Here is a 24,887-nt window from a genome sequence, read left to right as displayed (position 1 = left end):
TGCCCTCGAAAGGCCGCTCCCAGGGGACACAAGGGGAGGCCGGCAGGAGCCCCGGCGGCTGGGGGGACCGGAGGGAGGCGGCACGGCCAGCTTCTCCTCAGCCCCGCCGCTGCCCGCGGGGCGCGGGCGCCGGGCTCCCTCAGGGCTCCCTCAGGGCGCGGCGGGCCCCACCGCCATGGCAACGCCCCGCCCACCTCGACCCCTGTTTGAATCCGCTCGAGCTCCCGCTCATTTCGCCGCAGCGGCGGCTCCCCCAATGGAAACGCGCTCCCCGGGCCTTGCCCCGCCCACTATGGCCGTCGGCCGTCTCACTGCCCAATCAGCCGGGCGCTCCCTACGGCACTGTGACCAATCAGAGGAGGCCCTGCCTCCCCTGCCCTCGCCCCCGTCAACTCCATTCCCTCGGATAGACGGACGGAGAGACTGTCCAATGAGAAGGCTGTCTGGCTCCGGCTCGTCCAATAGAAGCGGGCGCAGCAGTGGCGGTTGACCAGTAGGGCGGCGGGGGTGGGGCGGCGCGGAGCCCGAGCGGGGCGGTTGGGCCCGCCGGCAGGTGAGCGAGGCGCGGCGGGGACCGTTTCCCCGGCCCGGGTCAGTTCCCCCTGCCCGGCGTCCCCCGAGCACCGCGGGCGCGGCTGGGCCTCCGCGGCCGGCTGCTGGGGAGCGGTGCGGGGTCCTGCCGCGGCCTGGCCTCTCGGGGGAGGCCTGGGTGGTGGCGGGCCGCGGCCTGAGGGGCTGCGAGGCGCCCGCGGGGAGGTCGGGGACGGCGTTCTCAGTGCTTGGGGTGCCTGCGGCTGTCGGAGGAGAAATCTCCCCCCTCCCGCGCCCCTTATGTGACTGGTTCTTAGTTAAAAATAAGCGAACCCTGTAAAAAGCCAGAAATAAACCCATGCTTGTGGAGCGTGTGCTTAATTTTGGGCGCCGTTTGGGGTTTTTTTTGGTTAACTTTATGTCAAAGCGGGTGCAGCATAATAACTCCCGGAGGCGTAGAGCGGGGCCTTTGCACCTTACGCTAACGTCTTACATCAATGTCTTTTTTTTTTTTAAATTAAGAAATATGTCGGTTTAGTTAACCCACAATGGTGACTGTATTTTTAAGTCTCACAGTTAATTTATGGGGAAACTAAAGGGTCTGTTATGCTTATAGGTGGCAATTTTATCATGAAGGTGAGTTTAGTGCTAGAGAAGCTGTACTTGATCATTGAATATTATTATATCTTGACTGTATGACTGTTCTGGTGGGAGGTGGCGCTTAACATCTATTTTTGGCCTAACTTGGGCTGAATTGGTAATTAGGACAAGAATTATAAAATGATTCATAAGTTAGAACTTCTTAAAAGGTCTATAAAAATATGACAGCATTAGTACATCCCCCTCTAGTAATTCTTGTATACATTTTCTAGTTATCCTTTGTACTAAAAGCCTTTGCTCTGTTTGCACAGCACCTAGCCTAATAAGTTCTGGTGTGTGCTTTGGGCTCTTAAATAATGCTAAAGGTCTACAATTCCCAAGGCCTTTCAGGTTTATGATTGCCTAAGTATTTTTTGAGAATGTGAATGACCTTCAGCTTGCAGCATTTAATCCGCACCTCCTCCAAAAAAGGACTTTTTTTTTTTGTGTGTGCCTATTTATTCAATTAATGAAATAATCTTGAACTTTTTTGTGTTGTAAGACTGCCTGTAGAACAGGGTGACTAAAGTGTTCTAATTTGGTGGCTGACAGCAACATAATATTAGCCATGCACAGGCTGTTGTCTCCTCTGGTTTTCTTCCAAACCTAAGGTACTACTTCTATTTAGGAGGTAACCGGAAATCTTTGTCCCAAAGATGTTTGCAGGACAGCCATCCTTAAATAATATATGTGAGGTTTTACTGCAAATTTCATGTTTATCTAGTCTTGGGCTGAATATGGATCCACAAGTGCTGATGCTGTAGGTAACTTGCTACCCATGACGTCTCAGTTGTGGGTTCTGCTGTGGTACCCTTTCTGGCTTGGCATGGTGTTGGTGAATATAAAGTAACTGAAAGGCCTATTGAGTGAGCTGTGGGAAAGGGTTGCAGTGATCTGTTACTGGAATGGAATTTTATTTGAAGAAACTTGAAAATAAACCCACCTCCCGAGAGCAAGGTGACGGACAAAGGACTGCATTGTAGAGGTTGTTCCTGGCTATATAAGTGGGTGTTAGTGCAGTGCTGCTCACCATGGAGAATCTCTAGAATATTTCCAGACTCTGTTCTCCAAGCTCCACATGAATTTACTGGCCAGTAAATGATGCCAGCAAGAAATCCTTAATGTTCCATCTTCATCTAAAGGCTTACTTAAGATGATTTTGCAATGTGCCTTTGGTGCTAGCTGCTGTTGAGCCAGAGACTTTGAGTCCAGGCCTCTGGGAGGGTGCATGCCGGCTCACATACTTGTATCAACTTGAGATGGGTTAGCTCTGCTGCGTGTCTAAGGCAAAAGGACAAATTGTCTCTTGAGTCTGAATTCTAAAGGCTTTTGTAGTCACTGACTGCTGCACCTGATTCTTGCCACCGTCAGGCTAGAAGCAGGGCTCAGATTTGCAAATGCTAGTTGTTTTCTTCAACTCTTTGCAGAAATGGCTCAAGAAGAGATGGAAGTTGATCTCCAGCCAGTGGCTGGTTACTCTGTGGAGAACTTCAGGACGCTTCCCGCAGAGCCCTCTGGTCACGCAGTGCTGTTGTCCCGTGCTCCGGTGCGCAGTGAAGGAGGAGGCAGCAGCGTTACAGTTCTTCCTGCTGATGACGCTGTTGTCATACCAAATGCTGGTGCAATGAGGGAAGCAGCTGCTGAGCCTGACCCGCAGTTGAATCCTGCCTCGGCTCTTGACGGACTGCAGAGGCTACAAGGGGCATTTGATCCGCATCGGGCATTGCCTGTGCCACAGGTCACGCAGCGTCCGCGAGTGAGGAGAGCTCGCAGGCAACAGAGAATTGGTGGTTCCCAAAGGACTGTCAGTGCCAGGTAAAGGAGAAATGAAATTGGGTCTGAACTGCACTCTTACCAAGTCTGGCATCAGTTTAAACCTGCCTTGCTTCCTGGCTTATAGAGCCCAGCTGAGTCCAGGTGTGTGGCTGTGGCCAAATTCTGGGCAGCTCACATACCATTTAAGCTCAATAATGGCACAGAGCTTTCCGATTTCTTCTTTGCTCTTGTTAAATGAATCCCCCTGTTTCTTATGTTGGCAAGTGGTGGTGTTGACTTCTGAGCCCTTCTATGCTTTCCATCTTGCTTGCAGAGCTTCTGCTCGGACCGTTCCCGCTGCTCTGCCAGATCCCTGTTGGTGCTCCCTGCAGCAGTGCTGACTCTCGGCAGTTCCAGCCAGCATTTAGCTCAGTGGAGCTTGTGCTCTGTTTTGCATTTCACCTTTGATTTGGGCATTGCCTGATTAGGTTTTCTGGTGACAATTGCCACAGAAACTTTCACAAACATGCAAACTAGTATTTTTCTGTAGGGTTTGGGGTTTTTTTTGTTACCTCCAGGCAAAGAAAGTAAAAGTTCTGTGTTTAGTACCATTTGTGATGGGTTTAAAGGATGATGAGTGAGGATGCTGCAGCCAGAAAGAAATCCCCATTTCTGCTTTGTTTGGTTTTTGTCTCATCTTTGTAGCTTTTGTAAATGCCAAGGGTGAAATTATAATTAACTAGAGCATTGCCTTTAAATTCAATGAGACCAAGAACTCCTCTCCTCCCAGATGATTAAACATAACTCTACTGTTTGCCCTTGGATTGCGTGTGAAGGTCACTGTAGTTCTCGGGGCTAGAAGGCAACCTGACAAACTTCTGCTTCGAATCTGAAGGATAATTGAGATGATAGCTGAACTGATGGGGGGAGAGGGGAGGATGTTTCTGTCCAGGGATGACGTTTCAGTAGAAAAGAAGAAGGGAACGTAGAAAGACTAGGCACAAGGTAGGCAATGGAATGAGCCTCGTGCATCTAATATTACTTGTGGCTGTGGGAACCAGGTCTGAATTAGGGTTGGAGGTACCGATTAGGAGTTCCTTAGGCTATTACTGAACAATGCTTCTTTGCTTTTCTTCTCTCCCGCCACCACCCCACCCCAAAAGAAGACAATATCATTGTTGTAACGAGAAAGAGATTTTCTTTGAGCTGAGCAAAATGAATCGTTGCTGTATGATACCGCTGATTGTTCATAAAGTGGGCAATTGTATGGGATTGCCCCCTCTTAACAGAGAAAGTCTGTCTTGATAACTTTGATACCTTCCTATTGCAGTCAGAGCCTAGGAATTTTACTGCAAACAAGCATGGAGAAATATGCTGAGTCTTTAGTTTACCTGAAATAACTGTGGGTTTTATTTCTTGCTTTTCTGGACTCAGGGCAGCATTGGAGAGTTACTTTCAACTCAGCAGGACCCAGGAGCCAGCTACGGGACCAGTTCCACGTCTGGAGCCCTCGCATATTGCAAGGGACAGCCACGAACACAGCTCAGATGAAACAATAGAAGTGAGCGACTCTGACAGCAGCGCTCCTGCTGAGGAGGAGGAAGCAGTGGAGGCTGCAGCACCGCTGTTACCATCAGCCCAGGAGACACCTCCAGCAGCTAGCTCAGGAGGTTTGTGCTATATTTGAGCTGTGTAGAGGCATTTCAGAAACTCATCTTGCTGCTTCAAAACTCAGTGGGGAAATCCTTTTGAGCTTCACAACAGACGGTGCTAAGAGAGCATTATGCCCACAGCTGATGGGAGCAGGTTGCTACCACAAGGCTTTCTGGCAAGCAGTTCCTAAGAGCAGTAGCAGCAATGGGTGATTGCAACTGTAATGTTAAATACAATCTTTTTGCTATTTGCAGGCTGCTGCTTGTAAATAATCCTGGAAATGTTCAGAATAACCTCAAATTTAGAGGTCGTTACTTAGCAAACTTCTGCTGTTATATATTATCAAGGGGTATTATTGAAGACATCGTCACATCTCTGGAGATCAGCAGTGCTTTCAGTTTTCAGAGGAGGGTCTGATTCAATATTTTTTAATTATTTGCGATTTCAGTCTGCTTCAGCTTAGAGTTTTCTTTTCATTCCTGTAACTTCTTGTGACACTTAGCTGAAGGGGTAGAGATATTTAGGACGGTGGGCTTTTTGTTTGTCTTTTTCTTTACTCGGCTTTTTCTGGCTTGCAATCCATTATCCAAACTCATCTTCACAGGCTGCCATGCACTTCAGTGACATTGTTTGTGATGAACATATGCAGTTTATGTAAGAGTGACAAATAGTTAACTTGCTATTCAAGGTTATTGATGGCCAGAGAATGAGAACAACTTTTTTTTTTTTTTTTTTTAACTTCAGTCTCTAAGGAATGTCCTTATGTGTCACTCTCTGCCCTTAGGTTTGGTTTTGAGTGGCCAGCCCACCGTGACACCTTTTTTTGAGGGTATATCTATGAAGTGTCTTTTGAACAGATTCATTCCGCTTGCTCTAAGCTAGTCTTACACGTGACAGGAGCTCAAGCTGTTAAGTGCTGTCTAATATTGTGTGAACATATGCGCTCTGTTGGGTTTTCCGGAATCCCCTTGCCTTTTTTGCTTATATAAGCCGCTGGTTTCTGTTCAGCCCTGAACCGTAGAGGCTGAAAACTTTATTGACATTAGCCAGGGTTAGGTGATACCTCTCCACTGGATCGAGAACATCTGCCTCGAATACTAACCATGACTAATAACTTTTCTTTTGTCAGGAGATGGGAGGAGACAAGGATTTCTGCTTCTTTTTTACTGTGCTAGTGGTGGTAATCCAAACATAGTGTTTCTGTGTGCCCATGCTTCAACAGAAGGGCTGACAGAGGCCCGCCACAAAAACATATGGCCCAGCAGAATTGATAGTTCAGATAACTACCAGCTGGAAAACTGCTTAAGTTGGGGTGAATGGACAGATAGCATATGGTAAACGCTTTCTTGGCACATGAAATATGCATGCTTAGATCCCTTTGCAAAATAACTGCTGTATGTCGGTGTCTGTCTTTCTCCAGGCGTAATGATGCATGATGATGTAAGGTGTAACCTTACATCAGCCTAACTATAGACCTGTGTGCAGATATGCTTGTTTCCAGCAGGTCAGAAAATCCTGACAACAATGGCTGTCTTTAAAAGACCTCTCCTGTTTCACTGAAATTCTGCTGCTTTCTGTAAAAGAAAACATGAAGTTCTTTAGTGCTACTGTTGATGGCTAGAAGGGCTTACACACAGACTGCCTGAACTTCAGTACCCAGGACACTGATCTGATGTAACCTGTGCTGTTGTTGCACTGCTTATCTTATGCCCCGATGATTTCGTATCAAGTCAAGGAGAACTCCTTTTCCCCCTGTTATGTATCAGTTCATTTAAGCAACGCTTTCTTTAGTTTCCAGTCAGGTCCAAGCAGAGCCACCTCAGGCTTTGTCTCAAGCTTCTGCAGAACACGGAAGTCATGAAGATGAAGAGGCTGAAGTCCAGCAAAAGCAGGTAAGGTGGCCTAAATGCTTTAGGAGACAGATTAAATATGGTAAATGCTGTGTTTGTCTAAAAAAAGTTGTGTGTTTTGTTTTTTAATTTTTAATCCTAGAGAACTCCGCTGAAGAAACTGGAATCATCAGTTCCTGTTGCACTCCTGGATGAGGAGGAAGGGGATACCTGTGCAATCTGCTTTGAGCAGTGGACCAATGCTGGGGACCACCGTCTCTCGGCATTGCGGTGTGGGCACCTGTTTGGTTACACCTGCATTGAGAGGTGGCTCAAGGGACAGGCAGGGAAGTGCCCCCAGGTAAAATGGACATTTATGTGCACTGCAAAGGACTTGCTATCGTGTAACTTCTGCTACAGGCGTGAGCACCATAACTGTTAAAACTGCTTGCTGCATGAAGAATCCACCTTTGCCTGCTGTTAGAAATAACAAAAATCACCATTATTTTGATGTAACTAGGCCAGGAACAACTAGCACTGCTTTAAAGGGAGGATTCTGACTCGAATTTTTCTCCTGAAGTAGAGCATTTGTGAGTAGCAACTCAGAAGTTTGAGAGTTCAAGTGCTAAACCTGTGATTGGTTTTAGAACACTGCAGTGTGGTCCTGGATTGTGGGAATGGCAGACAGATTCCTAGAAGCAATTAACTAAGCATAAAGAATACGTTATTGGACAAGAAATCTGTTTGAGAACTGTTTTCAGTTGGTTAATCTTCTGTTTTGAACTGCATCTGCTTTTGCAGCCTTTAAGCACGTCAGGTTGTTTAAGCAGCTTGCAGAGTGAACTGAGAAACAAGTTGCATCCTTTAATGTCTATTTGTAAGTGGTAGATCTGCTTTTTAAGGTGCTCTTTTCAGTTTTGTTTCCATGGGTAATGTTGATCTCTTTCAATTAGGTCTCCATTTTTCCATGATGTGCTTCCATTCCTTAATCCTTTTCTCCAGAAAGGAATGCTGACAAAGCATAGGTCAACGAGTACCTTTTAAATAGGATTCAGTTCTGCTGCTTTCCAAGAGGGTGGCTGGAAGCCCAGGATTTCCTTGGCTTTGTCATTTTGAGAGCTTCCGTGGTCTTGCTTGACTTTGTGCAGGATTCCCTCCTCTCAACAAGAAACTTCATGTTGATGTGCACTGTGATTAAACCTAAAGAATCACTGTTGCCATAGTAAAGGCCCAAACCTTATTTTTCTTATCCCTGTCAATTCTGTGTAAGCTTTTCTTCACCCAGTCCAGGCCCAGACAGAGTTCTCAGAGACCTTCCCAGCATCTTTGCTCTTTGGAATTTTGAGACTGGTTTCTTCTTGAACCCTAACAACTCATAAGGGATGCTTGCTCCCTCTTTTTCTTCCAGTGATGTAATTACTGAAAACTTCCTGGGAGAACTTCTTGCTCTGGAGAGAACCTTGCAGCTAAATAATCTTCCCTTCATTTTCAGTCGCTGTCCTTTGCAACTGGGCATTCTCTAATTGAATAGCACAGAGTTGCTGTGTGCGGTGCTCTGTATACTAAGTGGCTTGAGTGCAAGTTACTGTGAAATTGCAGCATTCCTGATCCTGCCAGTGACAGCTGCTGGCTGCCAGGAAAGCCGTCTTAGCCACTTACTGCTCTGCAAGGCAGTTCTTCATGAAGGGAGGGGGGTTGTCTGATCTGAAACTGTTGCCTGTGATATCTTCATGCTACTAAATAATAGAGAAGTCTGCGTTTTAAGTGCACGTAGTAATTTAACATTCAGCAGAGGTTACTTCATCTGAGCATTCACTGCCTCTTTTCTGATCAACAAAGTATATTCGCAAAACAGTGAGCTTGCAGATGCCGTAACTTCTTCCAAGTCCCAATTCAGGGAGGTATTATCCCTTCTTTTTAAGGTGAATCTAAAGTACTAAATGGTCACAGCCAGATGCATAAAATTATTGAAGTATCTGACTCCCTGTGTGTCACTGAAATCAGTGGGATGTCGGTGTTTCATACTGACACTGGAATGCTTTGATGGATTTGGGCCTATAGGATTTGATCAAAGGAATATAGTATGTAAATTACAGAGTTGGGAGTATACTCAGGGTTTCCCAAATCCTTGTCTGTTGGCCAAGCAGCCAGTCTTGATGTTTTCAAAATAGAAGTTGGGCTGGTGTCTTGTTTTAGATCTTTTTTTCTCCCCCTTTGTCTGATTTCCTGCTCCCCCCACCCCAGGACTTACCTGACCATGCTGCTTCGCTGGTGCTTTAGCAGAACAAATTTAGTGGGAAGCAAGGAGATGCATTATTAAAGGTGCATAGGATACACGACCTAAACTGTTGTAGCCCCGATTAGAGCTCTGGTGTCTGTATGAGGGAGTGTCTTGCAAACACGCTGTGGTATGTTTGTGTTTTTGTGGACTTCTTTTCAAGTAGACAACCCCTCTCTTCAAAGCTGTAAGGATTTCTCAAAGTAATGCCTAGCAACCTGTAGGGATGCGTGGTTTGGATAGTTAAAATCTTGTAGGTGAACAGAACTTGTCTTTTATTTCCAGTGCAATAAGAAAGCAAAACGTTCTGACATTGTGATCCTGTATGCTCGTACTTTGAAAGCGCTGGATACCAGTGAACAGGAACGCATGAAAAGGTATGGAGTCTCCACGTAAAGATACGACCTCGCTTACTGCGTGCCTTTGAAAGCTGCCGTCTGGCTTCTATTTCTTGCTTTAATTTCCTGTATTGTCTCAAGCAATTTGTGCATTTCCTTGGGGATTATCATGAGTATGGCTGGCTTAACAAACCAAGGCCGTGCTGGGTTGCATGTGTCTTACCTGGAAGGAGAATTTTGTTTTGGAACAGAATTCTTGAGTTTGCGCTTTGCGGCACCGAAATAGCAAAAGCTATCTTGTGCTGTATCCTGAAATGTCATCACAGGAGAACGTGCAGAGTAATTGCCAAAAAGCCATATATTGCTAATTCATCATTAGGTGAGAAAAGTGAGGCATAGTTAGAAATGCAGGGGGGGTGAATAGCTGACCTTTTCTGCCATCTTTTCTGCACGCATTAAACAGAGCAATCTCTCATATGAATCACTTTCCATCTTGCTTTGTCAAACTCTTCATGTAGCTTTACTTACAAAAGGTCAGCAAGCATTACTATGACTCTACTTCCCCCTCCAACTTAAATGTAGACTTTTTATTGAAAAAGGGAAAAGCAGGTATCAAAATGCGGACTAATTTCTTTTCAGTAAGATGCTGTCACAGATACTATTCTGAAATTAAAAGGCCGCAGATATCTGAGTTCTTCTGAATCTTGTAGTGAATAGAATTTAATTGAGGTCTTCTTCACATGTCTGTAACTATACTGCAGTCTTTCAACAGAAACCTCACTATCCTGGTAATTATTAATCAGAAATGATTAAGGAGTAACTGTCATGAAGGGAAAAATCTCTCTTCTGTCTAGATTGCCACTGCCTGATGGTGTTTGAAGTGTACCTTTAGAAGGATCACGCTTTTTTTACTGGATTGACACTGCAAAACAAATGACAAATAAGACTTTTTCAAAAGCACAGAAGGCATTTGGGTGTTTAAATCTTGTCATCCCTCATGGAGAGGTCGTTGTCTAACTGCTGCTTGTGTCTCAGAATCTTGCTGCAGCCCTTCCCCACTTGCCCTACACCTCCTCTGCCTCCTGGTTTTGATGGGAGGCAGACAGCGGTGACTGCCTGTCAGTCCAGTTAAGTTGCTGGCAGTGGCTGCTTTGTGGCATACAGCCACGAGTGGAGGACAAATGTAAACATTGATGTGTGCATCGATATTGTTTGCACGTAGCCTTGAATTAGGTTTAAGATCATGGGCTTTTTTTCTTCACATTCAAAAAAGCCAGCCTTCAGGCTCTGGGTACTTGTGTAAAGAATGTGTTTGCGATGGTTAAATAAAGCATTTCACCTGTTTCTTCTGCAGCAAAAAAATTGTGTGAAGACACTATAGGGAAATGACAGAATTCTGTGCTTGGTAAACATGCAAGGCTAGGTCTGTATATTTAGAAGGTGCTTAGGCAAGCTAGATCTCCCTGCACCTGAACTACTGAAATAACTGGAATATTGCAGCTTTTGAAGTGCAGAATGCAGTGATCAACATTATAGACCAATTGTGCAGATAATTTTAAGGAATACTGGTGTTTCTTCCCACTCTTTAGCTATTCCTTCATATGTAAAGCATATACGAAAGAGAAATTGAAGTATGTTATCAAAACTGCTTCTGCTAAATTGTGTGTATGCACTTGTAGGCTCAAGGTGAGGCAGTAAGTATGGCTTCTGCATGGACATTCACAGAGAATTTGCCCGTATCTGTCTATTTCTGATACAGCTGTATTTCCTGAAATACAAAATCAGTTACTAGTAGTAGAAATAAGCTTGAAGATCTTACTGTGTTATGACTTGCTGTATTACTGACATGGTATATTACATGGACATTGATGGTATAGAATTTGCTAAACTGTTTCTGTGGGGAAAAAAAATGGATTTCTCTTTCACTCTCTTCTCCTAAATTAGCACATTTGGAGAGGGTGAGGAGAAAGGCTGTTGCTTCCATGGAACAATACTCAAATGAGTCATTCAGTACAGTTGCATAACCAAGAACACCTCGAGGTGAATGTACTGGATGAGTGTGGTACCAGATTTTACTGTTACTTTTGAATTTACCTGAACAGGACTTGTGTTGGGATGAAGTCTGGGGATAGGAGTGGACAGCCCAGAGAAGCATCCTCAGGAATGCCTAGTCGTGAGGATCGCTTTTCTTGCTTTTCTCTCATTCCTCCAGCTCTTTGGAAAAGGAGCAGATGTTGCGGAGACAGGCAGAGCTGGAATCTGCACAGAGCCGTCTCCAGTTGCAGGTTTTGACAGACGAATGCAGCAAACTCCGCAAGCAAGTTCAGGTGAGTCTCACGCTACTAATACACAGAGGATTCCCTTTCTCTTCAACCTGTTTTTCGCATGTTCCCTTAGAGAAGACAGTCTTCCAGTTTTAATAAGCAGCAAGATTTAGTAAACTGAACTGGTGAATCATCAGGAGTATCCTAAACATCCCAGGCTGGCATAATCATGTATGCTACATAACACTGACTTTTTTTTTTTTGTGCTTCTAAGACTTAATGGAAATAGCAAGTACAGCTTAGCAGTAGAGTTTTTTGGCTGCTGATGTTGCAGGTTCTTCCTCAGGTTTTGTGGTGCCTGGAAAGGCCTGGTAATACAGCGCCAAACTTATTCTCCTCATCTCTCTCTTAGCTGCATCAAAATAAGCTTTGAAAATTTCTACAGTAAACCTGTAATGGGACCCATTATTACTAGTTAGTCGAGAGCCTTTGAGAAGTAGCTTGTGAAGAGGTACGGCTATTTGCAAAAACAAAAGAAAACAACAAAAACCCTGATTTTTTTTTTTTTTTTTTTTTTTAATGAAGGTCAGGCAATATTCTACTTAAGCACCTTCTGGTACCATGAGACCTGGCTTGTCAGTACGGTAGGCTGTATGCATGGGCTGAACAGCTGCTAAGAGGCACCTCTGTCCCCTTAGAATACAAATTACTGAAAATAAATGACTGGTTGCTAAATGACTGCTTCCTTTCTGGCTCATGCAATACCGTGATATTTTGTAACCCATCACAGGTGCTTCTGCAGGAATTTTACAAATTGTGGACTTTACTGGTGCTTCCAACTGTGAATTATCTGGCATGTTCCACCAGTGCTAGGTTTTCCAATAGCCTGTTTCACAGCCAGTTTGCTACTTTTTTTGTTGTATGAAGTAGATGATATCTAATCTTTCACTGTCTAGTAACTGACTTAATTTTATGCTTTTCTCTACTTCTGGATTTTCTTATAGCCTTGGCTATTCATGTCTGTACATTAAGCAACATCCTTTTTGCTGAAGTCTTCCTGTGTGACGTAAGATAAGGCTTTATAAATTGCTTGCCTAAATTCTTGCATGAAGCTGTATGCTCATCAGAGCTAATAAGAAAATTGGTCCACTTTAAACTTTGGCTTAAGAAAAATGTGAAGGAGATAAAACTGCGTGTCCATAATGTCTTCCTGCAATTCTTTTGGTGTTAAATGATAGAGTATCCAGTCGAAGTGAATTGAAGTCGCGTGTTATAAAGATTAAGTACCCTGTGTCCTTTAAGCTCTGTTTCAGTATTTATACTGCATTCATCACTGTCCTGTAGTGGTTAATGTGAATGCTGGAAGCAATTTTAAGGTGCTTGTTTATACTATGAATAAACTGAAAGTAAAACAATTTGCTGGGGAGCACAAAATCGGCAGGAAGTCTGGAATAAGTCTTTAAGCTGTATGGTTATATTTTGAGCATATGCCTAATGAGTTCCTTGTCTTATGAGAGGTCATCTCGTAAAGCAACTGCTTGCGTAGAATCGTTCAGGTCAGAAGGGACCCTAGTTGGGCAAGTTCAGCGTTGGGCTGGGTTGCTCAGGGCGCTGTCATGCCAGGTGTTGAGTGTGTGCAAGCAGATTGCACAGCCTCACTGGACACCTCATTGTTTGACCATCCTTATTGAGAGTTGTTTTTCTTTTTTTTTTTTTTTCTTTTTTTTTTCCCTTAACATCTAATCTGAATTTGCCTTGTTACATCTTGAGTTTGTTGCCCTGGTCCTTTCAATAAGCAATGTAACTGATGGCACCAGAAAACATGTTTAATTGGCATACAAAGCTGTAAGGCAATATAGAAAACAAAGTGCTGTGGGATTACAAAAGAAATGAATGAAATGCCCATGCACTCGGGGACATTTGGTATGGCAAAGTTCAGTTGCATAGAACTTTGTTGGAATAGTTATGATGTATGTTGGTTGCATACAAACCTTGCTGTCTGAAGTCTTACGGAAAGCAAATACCATCGGTGCCCACCCCCCTGTCCCCCCAAAAGTCATTGTGTGAACCGTTTTTTGTTTCTAATGTGCTTGAGAGCTGTGCCTCATCAGCAGTCATGTCACTAGTTATGACCTTTTTTAGGTTTGTATGTGTTTTTCCCTGCTCTTGTCCATTAACAGTCTTGTCCATTGTACTTTGTTATTGAAGTATTTAAGATGAGTGAAGCTAGAAAAGGGATATTTTTTAAGTCTTTAGCTATATGATAATATACAAGGAAAGGAACTTGAGGGAAGAGAGGGTAAGTAGCTAACTAAAACTCTGGCAGAAAGCTCTCAACAGTGTTGTTTCTGTACATAAACCTGCAGTGTGTGCTGTGCTGAGCTATATGCTGCACGCTGCATGGCAGGTTCAGACTTGCATTTTGGAAACAGTGCTACCGAAGCCTTACTTTTGCCTAAAGTTTTACCTTTATGAGGACAAAGAACATGGGAATCAGATGTGAGCTACTGCAGTACTCCTCCCGAATCTGCCAAAATTTTCAGTAAAAGCTAACAATAAGAAAACCATCTCTGGGTTCTGACATTATTACCACTTGATCAACTAGGGTAGGAGATTCATTCTTGCAAGTGGGAAACAGTAGCTCTGTTTGCATATGGAGCAGTAAAGGGAGGACTGGCAGGGAAATGACAGGAGATTGCATGCTGCTGTGGAGAAGAAAGCAAGTGTAACTGTGAGCCTTGCAGAGGTCAATTTATATTGCTCGATGTATAGGGAAAGCTTTTTTAAATAGGATTTTTGGAGCATCCAAAAAGAATTGGATGGCAAAATACCAATAAAAATTTGTGAACCTAACACCTTTAGAAAAATTCAGGCTAACGGTTTTATTGCATAAAAGTCTTTCATCTTTGTGTTCACCTCCAGTTGATGTCTGGGGAAGATCTAGAAGAAATAAGTAAAACCTGATATTTCATTCAGCTGTTACTTACAGTGAAGCCATTTAAAAATGCTCTCTGTCCCTTTGAATCTGAACCTGAACCACAGGAAGGTGGAAGGCAGAATGCCTGTAGTGCTGCACTGTAGATAGAGGTTGTACGGTCATGTGTTTATTAAATGCAAGGCTGGGGCTGTGTAGTGCAAGACAGCAGGCGTGACTTCTGTAAGAGAGCTGTGGGAGCACAGCCAGAGGGTGACAGTCACTTGATAACTGCCTTTGTCTTTAAAGCTTCATATCAGCTCTTAAGACTGTAACCTAATACTCAAAACTGTTCTGAATTTGTTGTAGCTGGTGGTTTTCTTTTCCTATTCATTGTGCTTTCCTGCTTCTACTGCTCATGCGTACTCCTTAGGAAGACTTACCCAACTAGGGTCTTCTTTCCCCAGCCTGTGTGACTGTGTTCATTACTACAATGGCAAGCTGAAACCTAGGAGGCAGTCATAGCGTGTGCAGAGAGACGGGTGTGCCCTCGAGGCCCTTAGTCAACCCCAGGCGTCAGGAAAACTCTGCAAACACCTTAAAGGAAGATGCAGGCTTACACTACCAGAAGAGTGTTCTTTTAAGCACAATTTGTGGAATTTGTTCTGCAGTGCAACATTTTTATTCACCTTGGTAATGTGTTTCCAGTAAGACTTCCTGATTCTGCTGCGTTTGTCCATTGTGTTTAAATGTAAACATTGTACTAATAGTCCTTGTGGTTTTAATTGCCTGGTTTCCTTTTTAATAACTTGTGTAAAAGTTGAATGTTGAGTGCAGGAGACAAGGAGAGTTTTATAAACTCCTGAGAGCAACAAATAATTTTAATCTCTTCTGACCCTCAGTGATGGTGGTATCCTCCTGCCTTTCAGAAATAATGAGTTTATTAAATTTTTGATTAAAAGTCACTTTCTTCTAAGTTACCTGTGTTTTCACTGACGTCTGACTCTAAGCCCAAAGCTATAGCTTCCATCATAAGCATCCCCCACACCTCTTCCTCCCCAGGTTGCTTTGTCTTTGCTTGCTCTAATGGGATCATCTTGAGTCTTCAGCTTTGATTTTTTTTTTTTTTTTTTTAATTCCCTTGGGGAATTTGCAATCAGCTTGATGCAAAACAGATCAGACCTCTGTACAATACCAGAACTGTTCTTCTCTTGAGCAGTTTCCAAAAGTTATAGGTCTAGATGATAACTATTAATGTAGAGCTTGATCTTTGATCTTGCCTCTTTGAGAACTGCTGCCTTTGCGTAGACATGAGTTAAGTGGTAGTGGCTGGTTCAATATTGAAGCTAGCTTGCAATCTACTAATATATTCATAATATCACTCTTGTGGTCCTTAATTGTTTAAAAATTACATAGTATTTGAAGCATAATCTATGTTGCTCAGACAACAGAAAGCAAGTAGCAATTTTCTTTATATACGCTCCCTCTAATATCCCTGGGGTTCTGTACTGTCTGGTTTTGCCCTTGGATTACAAGAAGTTGGTCAACATGCTTTTTTGGGGAGCATTTTTAGTCGACTCACAATATGCCAGTGACTACTCGCATACCCACCTCGCTCCTAATGATCCCTGTGGAAAAAGGAATTCTAAGAATACCTTGTGGCGGATGGAAGCTGTCCTTGGCTATGTCTCTGCTGAGCGTCCTTGATAATTCATCAGGTGAGATGGAGGAAGAGGCAGGGAGGAGGTAGCATAAAACAGGGATGGAGCTCTTGAGAGTTGTGTCGTTCCTGGAATTTGCTGCCCAGGGCTTACAAGAACAGCGTCATCTTCATTAAATAGACTGACTTGTTTCCTGCAACACCTTTTATATTGAAACTTGGGCTTTTATTTTTTTATGGGGTATTCTGGAAATTCTGGAAAATGGTTCTAATTGACTTTCTCTTGTGGTTTAGCTGCATGTAATACTTGGCAGTTCATTCTTTTCTAAACAGCATTGATCTGGTAATAATTGTTACTGGCTTTTATGTGTTGCCCAAGAGCCCTCTGTCTCACAGGATCTAATACATACAATAACAGACTTTGAGTACATTCTGCCAGAACTTGCATAGCATTTTGAATGCTTTTGTTGCTCACTGTCATAGTCAGTGGACTTGGAAATCCAGCATTTCAGGAACAGCGTGGAAATTGGACCACATTCTCCCTCTTTATCCGAGAACAAGTACAGCTGGAGCATCTGGAACAGATAGCACAGTAGGTTCCATTGCCAGTGACGCATTAAACCTCTTTGGGTCTTTTTCTTTGCAGGAGCTGAAGGCTCTGGTGGCCCAGCACAATGTGAGTGCTTCTCAACAACCTGGCAGCTCCCGAAACTGCCTCCCAGGCAGCCTCCCCTCCAGCCAAAGTCAGCGCAAGTACCACTTGGAAAAGGTTTTTGTGGTGTCTCAGACTGGGAACTGCAGAGTAATGGCGTACTGTGACTCACTGAGTTGTCTTGTAGTATCACAGCCTTCTCCACAGTCTACTTTTATTCCTGGTAATTAAGCAAGTCAAAATTTAGGGGTTCATAGGTGAAAGTTACACGCGTGTTCTACTTGTTCCCTGCTCCCCCCTTCTCTTGCTTGACCTTTCCATGTGCCTTGTAAACTGGGAATACTCATAAGACTCCCTGTAGTTCATCTGGCCCCTGCATTGGTAACTTCTGCCTAGTGAGGTGGCTTGTTTCCCCCGTCGCCTCTACGGCAGAATCCTGGCAGAGGGTCTCTGGCCCTACTGCTGAAGTGCCGCATCCACAAGAAGGTAAAAGGTGTGTCTGGTGCTCCTTCCAAAGGTGGCCCTTCTGAAAGAACAAGGGGCCTGCGCACTAGGCCATGCGGAGAAGCTTCCAGTGCTTGAGTGAGAAACATTGCTCCCCAAATTGTAGGTGGATTGATCCACATGCAGCTGATTTGTCAGTACTCTTTTTAAAAAAAAAAAAAGAAAACAAACAAACAAAAACACCAACCAACCAACCAAACAAACAAAAAAAAAAAACAAAAACAAAAAGGCAAGAAACTTTTAATATGAATGATAGGAGCACTGTTTCCCAGTGAGGAAATAGGAAGCCAAGAAGTCATGGGCAGCCCTGTTTCTGTCACACTGTTATGGCCAGGGGCAAGTGACCTGACATCTGGACCAGTGCCAACTTGCTTTTTCAATGAAATAGATGTAGCATTAGGAGTCTGAGAGAGTTTATTTGCAAAGTACTTCAGTGCTTTCTGAATGATGAAACTTACTTTATTTGGTTAATGGTTTGGAGATTAATATGCCTTATCTAGGCATAACAAAACTGTTTTCTGCATTCAACTGACCTTATTTTTCTGGCTTTTGGAGCCAGGGAATGAATCTCTGAATGGAGGCTTTGTGGTGACTCTTGTAGCACGCAGGTTAAGTTCACCTGTAAGCATTCTTTGCAGTGGCATTTGTTCTCTTAAATAGCCATATAATCCTACTGTGTATGTTTTTATCTAGGCAAGAAGGTCTTTGAAGAAACTGGCTAAAGAGCAGCAGCCTCTTGTAACAAGAATTGTAACACTGATATTGAGTTTGCTCTTGCTGGCTGGGATCATTAGGGATTTAGTCCTGTTGCTGTTTGAACTGAAGAATGATTTGTGGCAGTTCTTACCCAGAACAGCAAATAACTTTTATGTGTTCATCCCACCACAGCCTTTAGTACAGGCATTGTAGTTCTGGCATAGAATTGCTACATCTACATGTATGCTGCTTCACGATAACCTGCTTTATCCTTCTTCTGTGACAGGTTGTGGTGTTAAGATGATGAGCGTGGCCAACCTGAAGAGCAGTCAGTACATCCCCATCCATAGTAAACAGATTCGGGGACTGGCTTTCGGCAGTCGAGCAGATGGCTTGCTGCTCTCTGCTGCTCTGGACAACACTCTCAAACTTACCAGGTGAGCCCTGCTGGGGAGAGCAACCTGTCCCAGCGGAGTTCTGCTACGTGCAAGAGACTGGATTGGATTTTGTTCTGTCTTGCTAGAAATGTCTTGCAGCACTTGCTATCTGCTTTCCAAAAGATGCTGCTAAGATGAGATCAGGTCTGCATATTCTTTCTGCATGTGGGAACTAACAGAGGGGAAGACTTGTTCGTGCTTTCGGATCTTTTAGGTGGAGGTGTTACGGAGCTACCTGTCTGTGATACTTTTCCCATGGAGAACTTGGTGGAAAACAAGTAATTCAGCACAGATTGGCCAAGTTGTGTTGAGAACAAAAGTAGTGTAATGTATAGATGTGAAATTCACTGTCCGCTTGGTTTTCTGTTACTGCAGGGAAATGTGAAGCATGGGAACTCGTATGGCCTAAAACAGAAACAAGGGGTGTTTAGGTTGGGCACTTTCTTCTCTGCACTAACGTTGGCTTCTCAGACTTTAAACTTCTTGCAGAGCATGGAATTTATCTGGGATGTGAAATGTGTAGACAGCATTGTTGAGCACGTGCTAGAGGAACACAGGTTCTCTAGAGCTAGCGGAGACTTAAAGCAGCAGGTTGGAGGCTAATTATGCAGAGGCTGAGAGAAAACTGTCTAGTCCTGGTAGAATTTACAGCTATGAGTGTATTTTCTTGCTACTCTGCTGCTCTTCAATCTGAAGCTTAAGCTGCCTCAAAACTTTGTTGGCTGATTGATTCTTATTGAGCTATTAACACATTTATGCACGTCTGCCTGTCAGTTAGTATAGGGTTAGGCAGGATATGTGTCTGTTATATGACCGATCAGTCCCAATTCTTTCCCCTGAGTGAAGCAATGAAGAGAACTTAATCCTGCAGCAAAAATTTAAAGAATGTTGCTTTCCTGTTACTTTGAAATGTTTGCTAGACTAGTTAAAAGTAAACAAAACTGTCTCTGATGCTGAAGTCAGTGTGCCAGATTTCTAACCGATGAGGTTGATATTCTTTTCATGGTTTAATCTGGAGAGCAGCTTCTCATCACAGTATCTGCTCAGACACTTGATTCCTGTATCTGCCTCTCACTGCCTGGTTGGCTGCATTGGAACTTGTGATCCTCTTGCCTTTGTGCTTGATCCCAGAATGTCTTGGAGTTGAGTGCTTGCTTCTGCAGCATCTTCATACTTCTTTCAAGTTCCCTCTGAAAGAAAAGCTCCCCTTTGGTCATCTTTCTTCTCTATTTACTGATTTCATAGTCATCCTAGCAAAAGAAATTATCCAAGATGTCCTTAAGTCTCCTGTTCTGGCTTGTAAGTGTTTAAAATAGCACCGTAAGTTTGGGTTTTCTTCCTGTTGCTTTGACCCAGTCACTGTTCTGATATCAAATTCCCTGTTAGTTTTCCCCAGCCAGGTTTGTCTTTGTGGTTGTTCCCCTTGTACTTAACCTGGGAGCAATTACTTGCTTCTCTGGAGTTCTGAGCATAATCACCTTCCCCAGGGAGAAACCCACGTCTTGTAAAGGATATCCAGAGTTACTTTGATACGTGCTGTCTTCTGTCTTCCACTGTTCTCAATGTGCTGAGCCTATGTTGACAATGCCGCCCTTTGGTGTCAGATTAGAATGTATTTGTAACTTCATCTGCTGTTCTGGGTTGTGCCCCTCTGTGTACTCCCCTCTTCTTCGTTCCACAAATTGAGTTTCTAAAGAACTAACGCTATAAATGTGCTTTTAACTGTCTTTACCCCACTCACTGTCTCACTCTTGCTTAAATTGGATTCTTTTGAGGCATAAGCACTGTTCCTCTCATGTAAAAAGAAGGAAATAATTAATGAGAGATGTAATCTGAAGAGATGAGCCCTGTGATCTCAGGAATATGAAATATTACAGGATTACGCTAGAGTCACTTCTCCTAATTGTTTCCAGAAAAGTAACTTAGCTTTCCCTTTCCAGTAAGGCAGCCGAGACCCTGCTCTGAGATTTCCTTTCCCAGTCTCCAAAGATCAATCTGGAAAAAGAAGCATTGGCCTGGAAGAATTATAAATCACTTGACAATATCCAAGTGATTATTCTGTCTAGATTTTCCAGATGCATGTCTGGAGTAAAGGAGGAGTTAATTCAGAATTCAGTCTAGAGAGAGATGCTTCTGTCTAAAGACTTTAAAAAGCTAGATTTGCTTACCTTAATTATGCTATTTTCTCATCAGTAGATGCTTGTGCAATGGGCCAACACTTTGCTTTTCTTCTGCAGCTTGGCAACAAATACTGTGGTGCAGACATACAATGCTGGCCGTCCTGTCTGGAGCTGCTGCTGGTGTCTCGATGATACAAACTACATCTACGCTGGGTTGGTCAATGGCTCTATCATGATATATGATTTGAGAGACACAAACTCTCATGTCCAGGAACTAGTCCCTCAGAAGTCCAGGTATGGCATAGGATTTTTCATTCCTCTCAGCTTCACTAACATACAGTAAGCTGAAAATAGCTTCTTCCCTAAATCACACAGCAATTGTAATAGTTTAAATTGGTTTATGTGAATCTCTTGTTCAAAAATTCAAATTTAGCACAGTTGTGAGAAGTCTCTCATAACTTAGTACGAGTGCTTGGCACCTGCGTCTTTTTAAGGCACACAGTGGTCAGAAATAGACCCACTGGTCCAGCCTAAGCAGGAGAACTGAATTTGTTTTGGAGCTGGGTTTAGTGTTTAATTTGGAAAGGACAAATTACAAAGAGGTGTGAGATGCTGGTACTTCCATCTCTTCTACTCAGGGAATCAAATGCTGATTTACATGCATCTGATGTGTGCTGTCTGATGCTTCTTTAAAACATAAAGCTCAGTAGTTCAGTTGAATTTCACTTATCCTTGACAAACCCATTGGGGTTCCTTGCTTGAAGGACCGTTTTGTAGCCTGCTTAGGCCTTTTCTTTGCAATGTGGTTGGAGAGACGGGAGCTCTGAGGCGGTGAGGCAGACTGCCAGCATGGCTGCAGCTGGCAGCACTGACTCTTGCCAATCACACTTTCAGGTGCCCCATGGTATCGCTGTCCTATCTGCCCCGGATGGCCTCAGCGTCACTGCCTTATGGTGGAATATTAGCTGGGACCTTGGAAGGAGCCTGCTTTTGGGAACAGAAAGCTGGCAACTCCTACCGGCCTCATCACCTGCCACTGGAACCTGGAGGATGCATCGATATTCAAACAGAGATCAGCACACGGCACTGCCTCGCGACATACAGGCCTAGTACGTAATGGCGTGCATCTGCAATGTGCTTTTCATTGCCGTGCTGGCCTGCTGTTTGTTGAGTTCAGCAGCAGCTTTGGTGCTGAGGGCACAGCAGAAATGTAGTACCTGCCCTAGCCAGAGCAGTGAGCATCTGCACGTAGATAAGAATTGGGTGAGGGCAAAAGGAGGCAGCTGCAGGGTGGTGGTGCTTGTATTCCTACAGTTAAAACTCATCTGCATTTAAGTTCTCCAAAGGTTACTTTTTTATTTCTGCCATGCAGGTAAAAATAACCCATGTGTGCGTTGTGTGATGATGGAACTGACTTGCAGCCCGCTGACAGAGGCCTCTGAAGATGTGGTGTGTTCTTCTAACGCGGTTCAGACTTTCAGTGCTGGGCCCACCTGCAAGTTGCTGACCAAGAATGCCATTTTTCAGAGCCCGGAAGAGGATGGCAGCGTCTTTGTGTGTGCTGGTGATGAGGCATCTAATTCTGCCCTGGTATCTCTCATTCCTTTCAGTGTGGTGGAGGGTTTTATTGCAGTTCTTAGGAGAGAAGCCTTATCAGTCACAGCATCAGTGTGTTTTGGCGGGAACTGTCTTGTCACACACATTACCCTGTTGTACTTGCTATAGCAGGTGTAATTTTCTGATAGCATGGGACGCTCAATATTAGCCAAGGCCTGTAGTCCACATCCATCAAAAGGAACGCAGGCAGCGAGCCCCTGACGTCCACCAGAGGAATGCAGTTGGGCACGCTGGCACAACTGGGCACTGTAACTGGTGTAACAGGGACTTGGTGGGATAGCTAATGTAAGTGCTGTGAGGTATGGACACAGGCTCTTCAGGAATGACAGGGAAGATGAGGAGAAGGGTTGCCCTTTGTATGAAAAAGCAGCTCAGATGCAGAGGATGGACAAGAGGCTGCACAAGAGCTCATGAGCCAGGGTCAGAGAGGGCAGTCAGGGTCTGTTAAAGACCATCCAGGCAGTGTGAAAGTAGAGAAGGGGTCCTGTAAGTAACTCAAGGGAAGTCTTATTCTCTAGAGAGAGGAAGCTCTGTTTTGGATGGGAGGGGAGAATCCTGCAGTCTCTGACCTTGTCTGTCCCACAGCTATGGGATGCTGGAAGTGGCTCCTTGCTGCAGAAGCTGCAGGCTGACCTGCCTGTGCTGGATATCTGCCCCTTGGAAGTGAACCAAACCCACCTCCTGGCTACTCTGACTGAGAAGACGGTGAAGATCTACAAGTGGCAGTGAGAGTGGTCCCTATGCCTGCTGCTACAGAGAGGCTTTCCAAATATGCTGCTGATTGACCCTACACAACCACTCGGTCCCAGACCCTGCTGTCCTGCACGTGCTGCTTACAGGAGACAGGAACCGCCACAGCGCCTTTCTGGCAGTAGGCAGGAACTGGGATGTGCTGATGCCTGGAGCAATTCCTTTCTTCCGCCATCTTCCTTTTTAGGTCTGCCCTTATTTTTTCTTTGGTCAATTTTCTTCAGTCAAACTCTGCAAGCTGCCTCAGCACAGCAATAATTCTTGGACTGTCTCCAGTGTGTGTTGCTGCACTTTTTTCCAGTGTGAATACAGCATAGGGACTTGCAAATCTCTTCTATGAATCAACAAAATAAGAGGAACTTGAAGACTTGAGACTCCCACTGCACTTTCTTGTGGAGTCCTGCTGTGATCACTGGGTGATGAAAAGGTGGCAATACTGGCATCTCGCTAGCGTTGCTGATACTCGGTGTAAAAGCAAGTTCACTGCTTTAGGGAACATACTCCCATGTTCTTTTGAAGGTCTAGGGTCAGTTCGCAGTTATTCCCTGATGAGGACAGACCCTGTTTTGTGGCCATGGAGAGAACAGCCTTGGAAAAATCTACAGAGAACCTTTCTTTTGTGTTTTGTTTTTTTTTCATAAGCATATAATTTGCACTGTAATTCCTTAATTCTCTGCCCTCATTTCCTTCCCCCTCTCTCTTCTCTGCTTCACCTGCAAGCAAACTTGGACAGTTTGGTTGTGGAAAATGAAACTAGAGAAGTACAGGTAAAGAGGAGGAGGTGATTCTTGTACTGTTGGCTGCTGAAGTCCGTGGTGTCCTTCCTTAAAGACAGCAATGTACTGAAACAGACAGTACCTTGGAAAAGAATAGTGGCTGCTTTTTTTAAGTTGCATGGTTTGTTTTTTCTCCCCTTTGAGGAACTGGTGGAAACTCAGGGATTTCATCAGCTTGCTTTCACTGACCCTTTGCCTTCCTTAACTCATAGTTGCCAGCTCACCAGCCGGTCACAGCTAGCTTCCAGTTGTATTTGTGTGCAAATGTGCTGCAGACTTGCTGGTTTACGTAACTCTGAGCCCATCGGGTGGGGTCAGAGGTCAGGGGATGTGTGCTGGCCAGGCGGGCTCTCAGCACCCTTACCATAAATATCCCGAGGGGTGTGAGAGTGTTTATCTCCAGGTCAGATCATGAAAGAGGACTTAGGTTTCATTTTATGTTTAACGAGAGCAAACTCACAAGGATGTAGGAAGCTGCAAGACAGTTCCCTGTGCTGGAAATTTATCACTTGGCACGCCTCTGGCTGTGGTCAGCAGCATCTGTCCTGTTCGGATTGAGTGTGCCACCACTTAAACTGCCAGAACAATTTTATTTTCTGAAGTCGGGGGCTTGCACAGTATGATCCTGTTTGTCTTCCCCCTTAAAAATGAGATTGAGAAGATCTCTGCTTAACTTTATATTTTTCTGTATAGTATTTTGTTCCTATATTTTTATATACTGTAAAAATAAAGTTTATAGTTATCAAATATAACTGGTGCTGCTGTGCTTTAAAAACATGTCTCAGTGATATACACTGCATATCTTGTGAACATAAACAAGCATTCCCATGTGCAGGTAAGGTTTCTCGTGCTTTCTATTACTTCTAATACATGCTGAGCTTCAGACTGAAATAATGGAGGCTTTTCGTGAATGAAGAGTCCTCACTGAACCACGCTGCTCTGAGCAGGTGAGGGGAAAGGAAAGGGTTGGGCAAAGTCAGGCCACGCACCTGCAACATCCTTTTAAGTGGAAATAAATTAACTGGAAATAAATTCACTGACGTGAGACTCTTTGGCATTTTAACAATGACGAGGGTTAGTAGAAAGAATAACATTGTGAGAAGGCCTCCGGTAACACCAGTTAAAACCGGAAGGAGCAGGCTGCTCTCTGCCAACTTAGTGCAATGAGCTGCTTGTTCTCAGCCGTTTTGAGGCATCATTTATGCTCAGTCAACTCCAACCCCTTCTGCCCACAAGAAATTTGGAAAAATTTAAACATGCACAGAAAAAGGAATTAAAAGGCCTCTCAGCTTTTGATTTTTTTTTTTTTTTTCTAGGTAGCACTTGTCTTCTACTTTATAGTGCCCTACAGGAATAAGAGGAACTTAAATGCTATTAAAATAATAATGGAAGATGACACTTCCATGTTCTCTCAGTTTTCAAATCCAGAGTTTAAGACAATTTTCAAAGACTTGAGACGTGAAGAACCTAGTAA

The 24,887-nt window shown here is 44.0% G+C and overlaps 1 protein-coding gene across 1 annotated transcript; it reads left to right on the top strand.

The window, feature by feature from the left end:
- Nucleotides 1-523: 523 nt before the first annotated feature.
- Nucleotides 524-23,323, top strand: RFWD3 (ring finger and WD repeat domain 3). Its single transcript, XM_082319583.1, has 13 exons — nucleotides 524-553; nucleotides 2,598-2,985; nucleotides 4,360-4,595; nucleotides 6,370-6,470; nucleotides 6,571-6,768; nucleotides 8,971-9,062; nucleotides 11,236-11,350; nucleotides 16,508-16,736; nucleotides 18,000-18,150; nucleotides 20,388-20,564; nucleotides 21,165-21,379; nucleotides 21,643-21,860; nucleotides 22,473-23,323. Exons 2-13 carry the CDS (start codon nucleotides 2,600-2,602, stop codon nucleotides 22,614-22,616), a joined length of 2,262 nt encoding a protein of 753 aa, XP_082175709.1. The 5' UTR covers nucleotides 524-553; nucleotides 2,598-2,599; the 3' UTR covers nucleotides 22,617-23,323.
- The last annotated feature ends 1,564 nt before the right edge of the window (nucleotides 23,324-24,887 follow it).

Source organism: Platalea leucorodia (assembly GCF_965183815.1).
Source record: "Platalea leucorodia genome assembly, chromosome: 8".
In the NCBI taxonomy this organism is placed as follows: Eukaryota; Metazoa; Chordata; class Aves; order Pelecaniformes; family Threskiornithidae; genus Platalea; species Platalea leucorodia.
The sequence above is the reverse complement of the archived record's forward strand: the minus strand, read 5'-3'. Positions and strand labels throughout refer to the sequence as shown.

Bases quoted from the DNA above. Each gene is read 5' to 3' on its own strand.
- RFWD3 (XM_082319583.1), top strand. From the start codon at position 2,600: ATGGCTCAAGAAGAGATGGAAGTTGATCTCCAGCCAGTGGCTGGTTAC. The intron at 2,986-4,359 runs GTAAAGGAGAAA...TTCTGGACTCAG, and splicing joins CAAAGGACTGTCAGTGCCAG to GGCAGCATTGGAGAGTTACT. The intron at 16,737-17,999 runs GTAATTAAGCAA...CTTCTGTGACAG, and splicing joins ACAGTCTACTTTTATTCCTG to GTTGTGGTGTTAAGATGATG.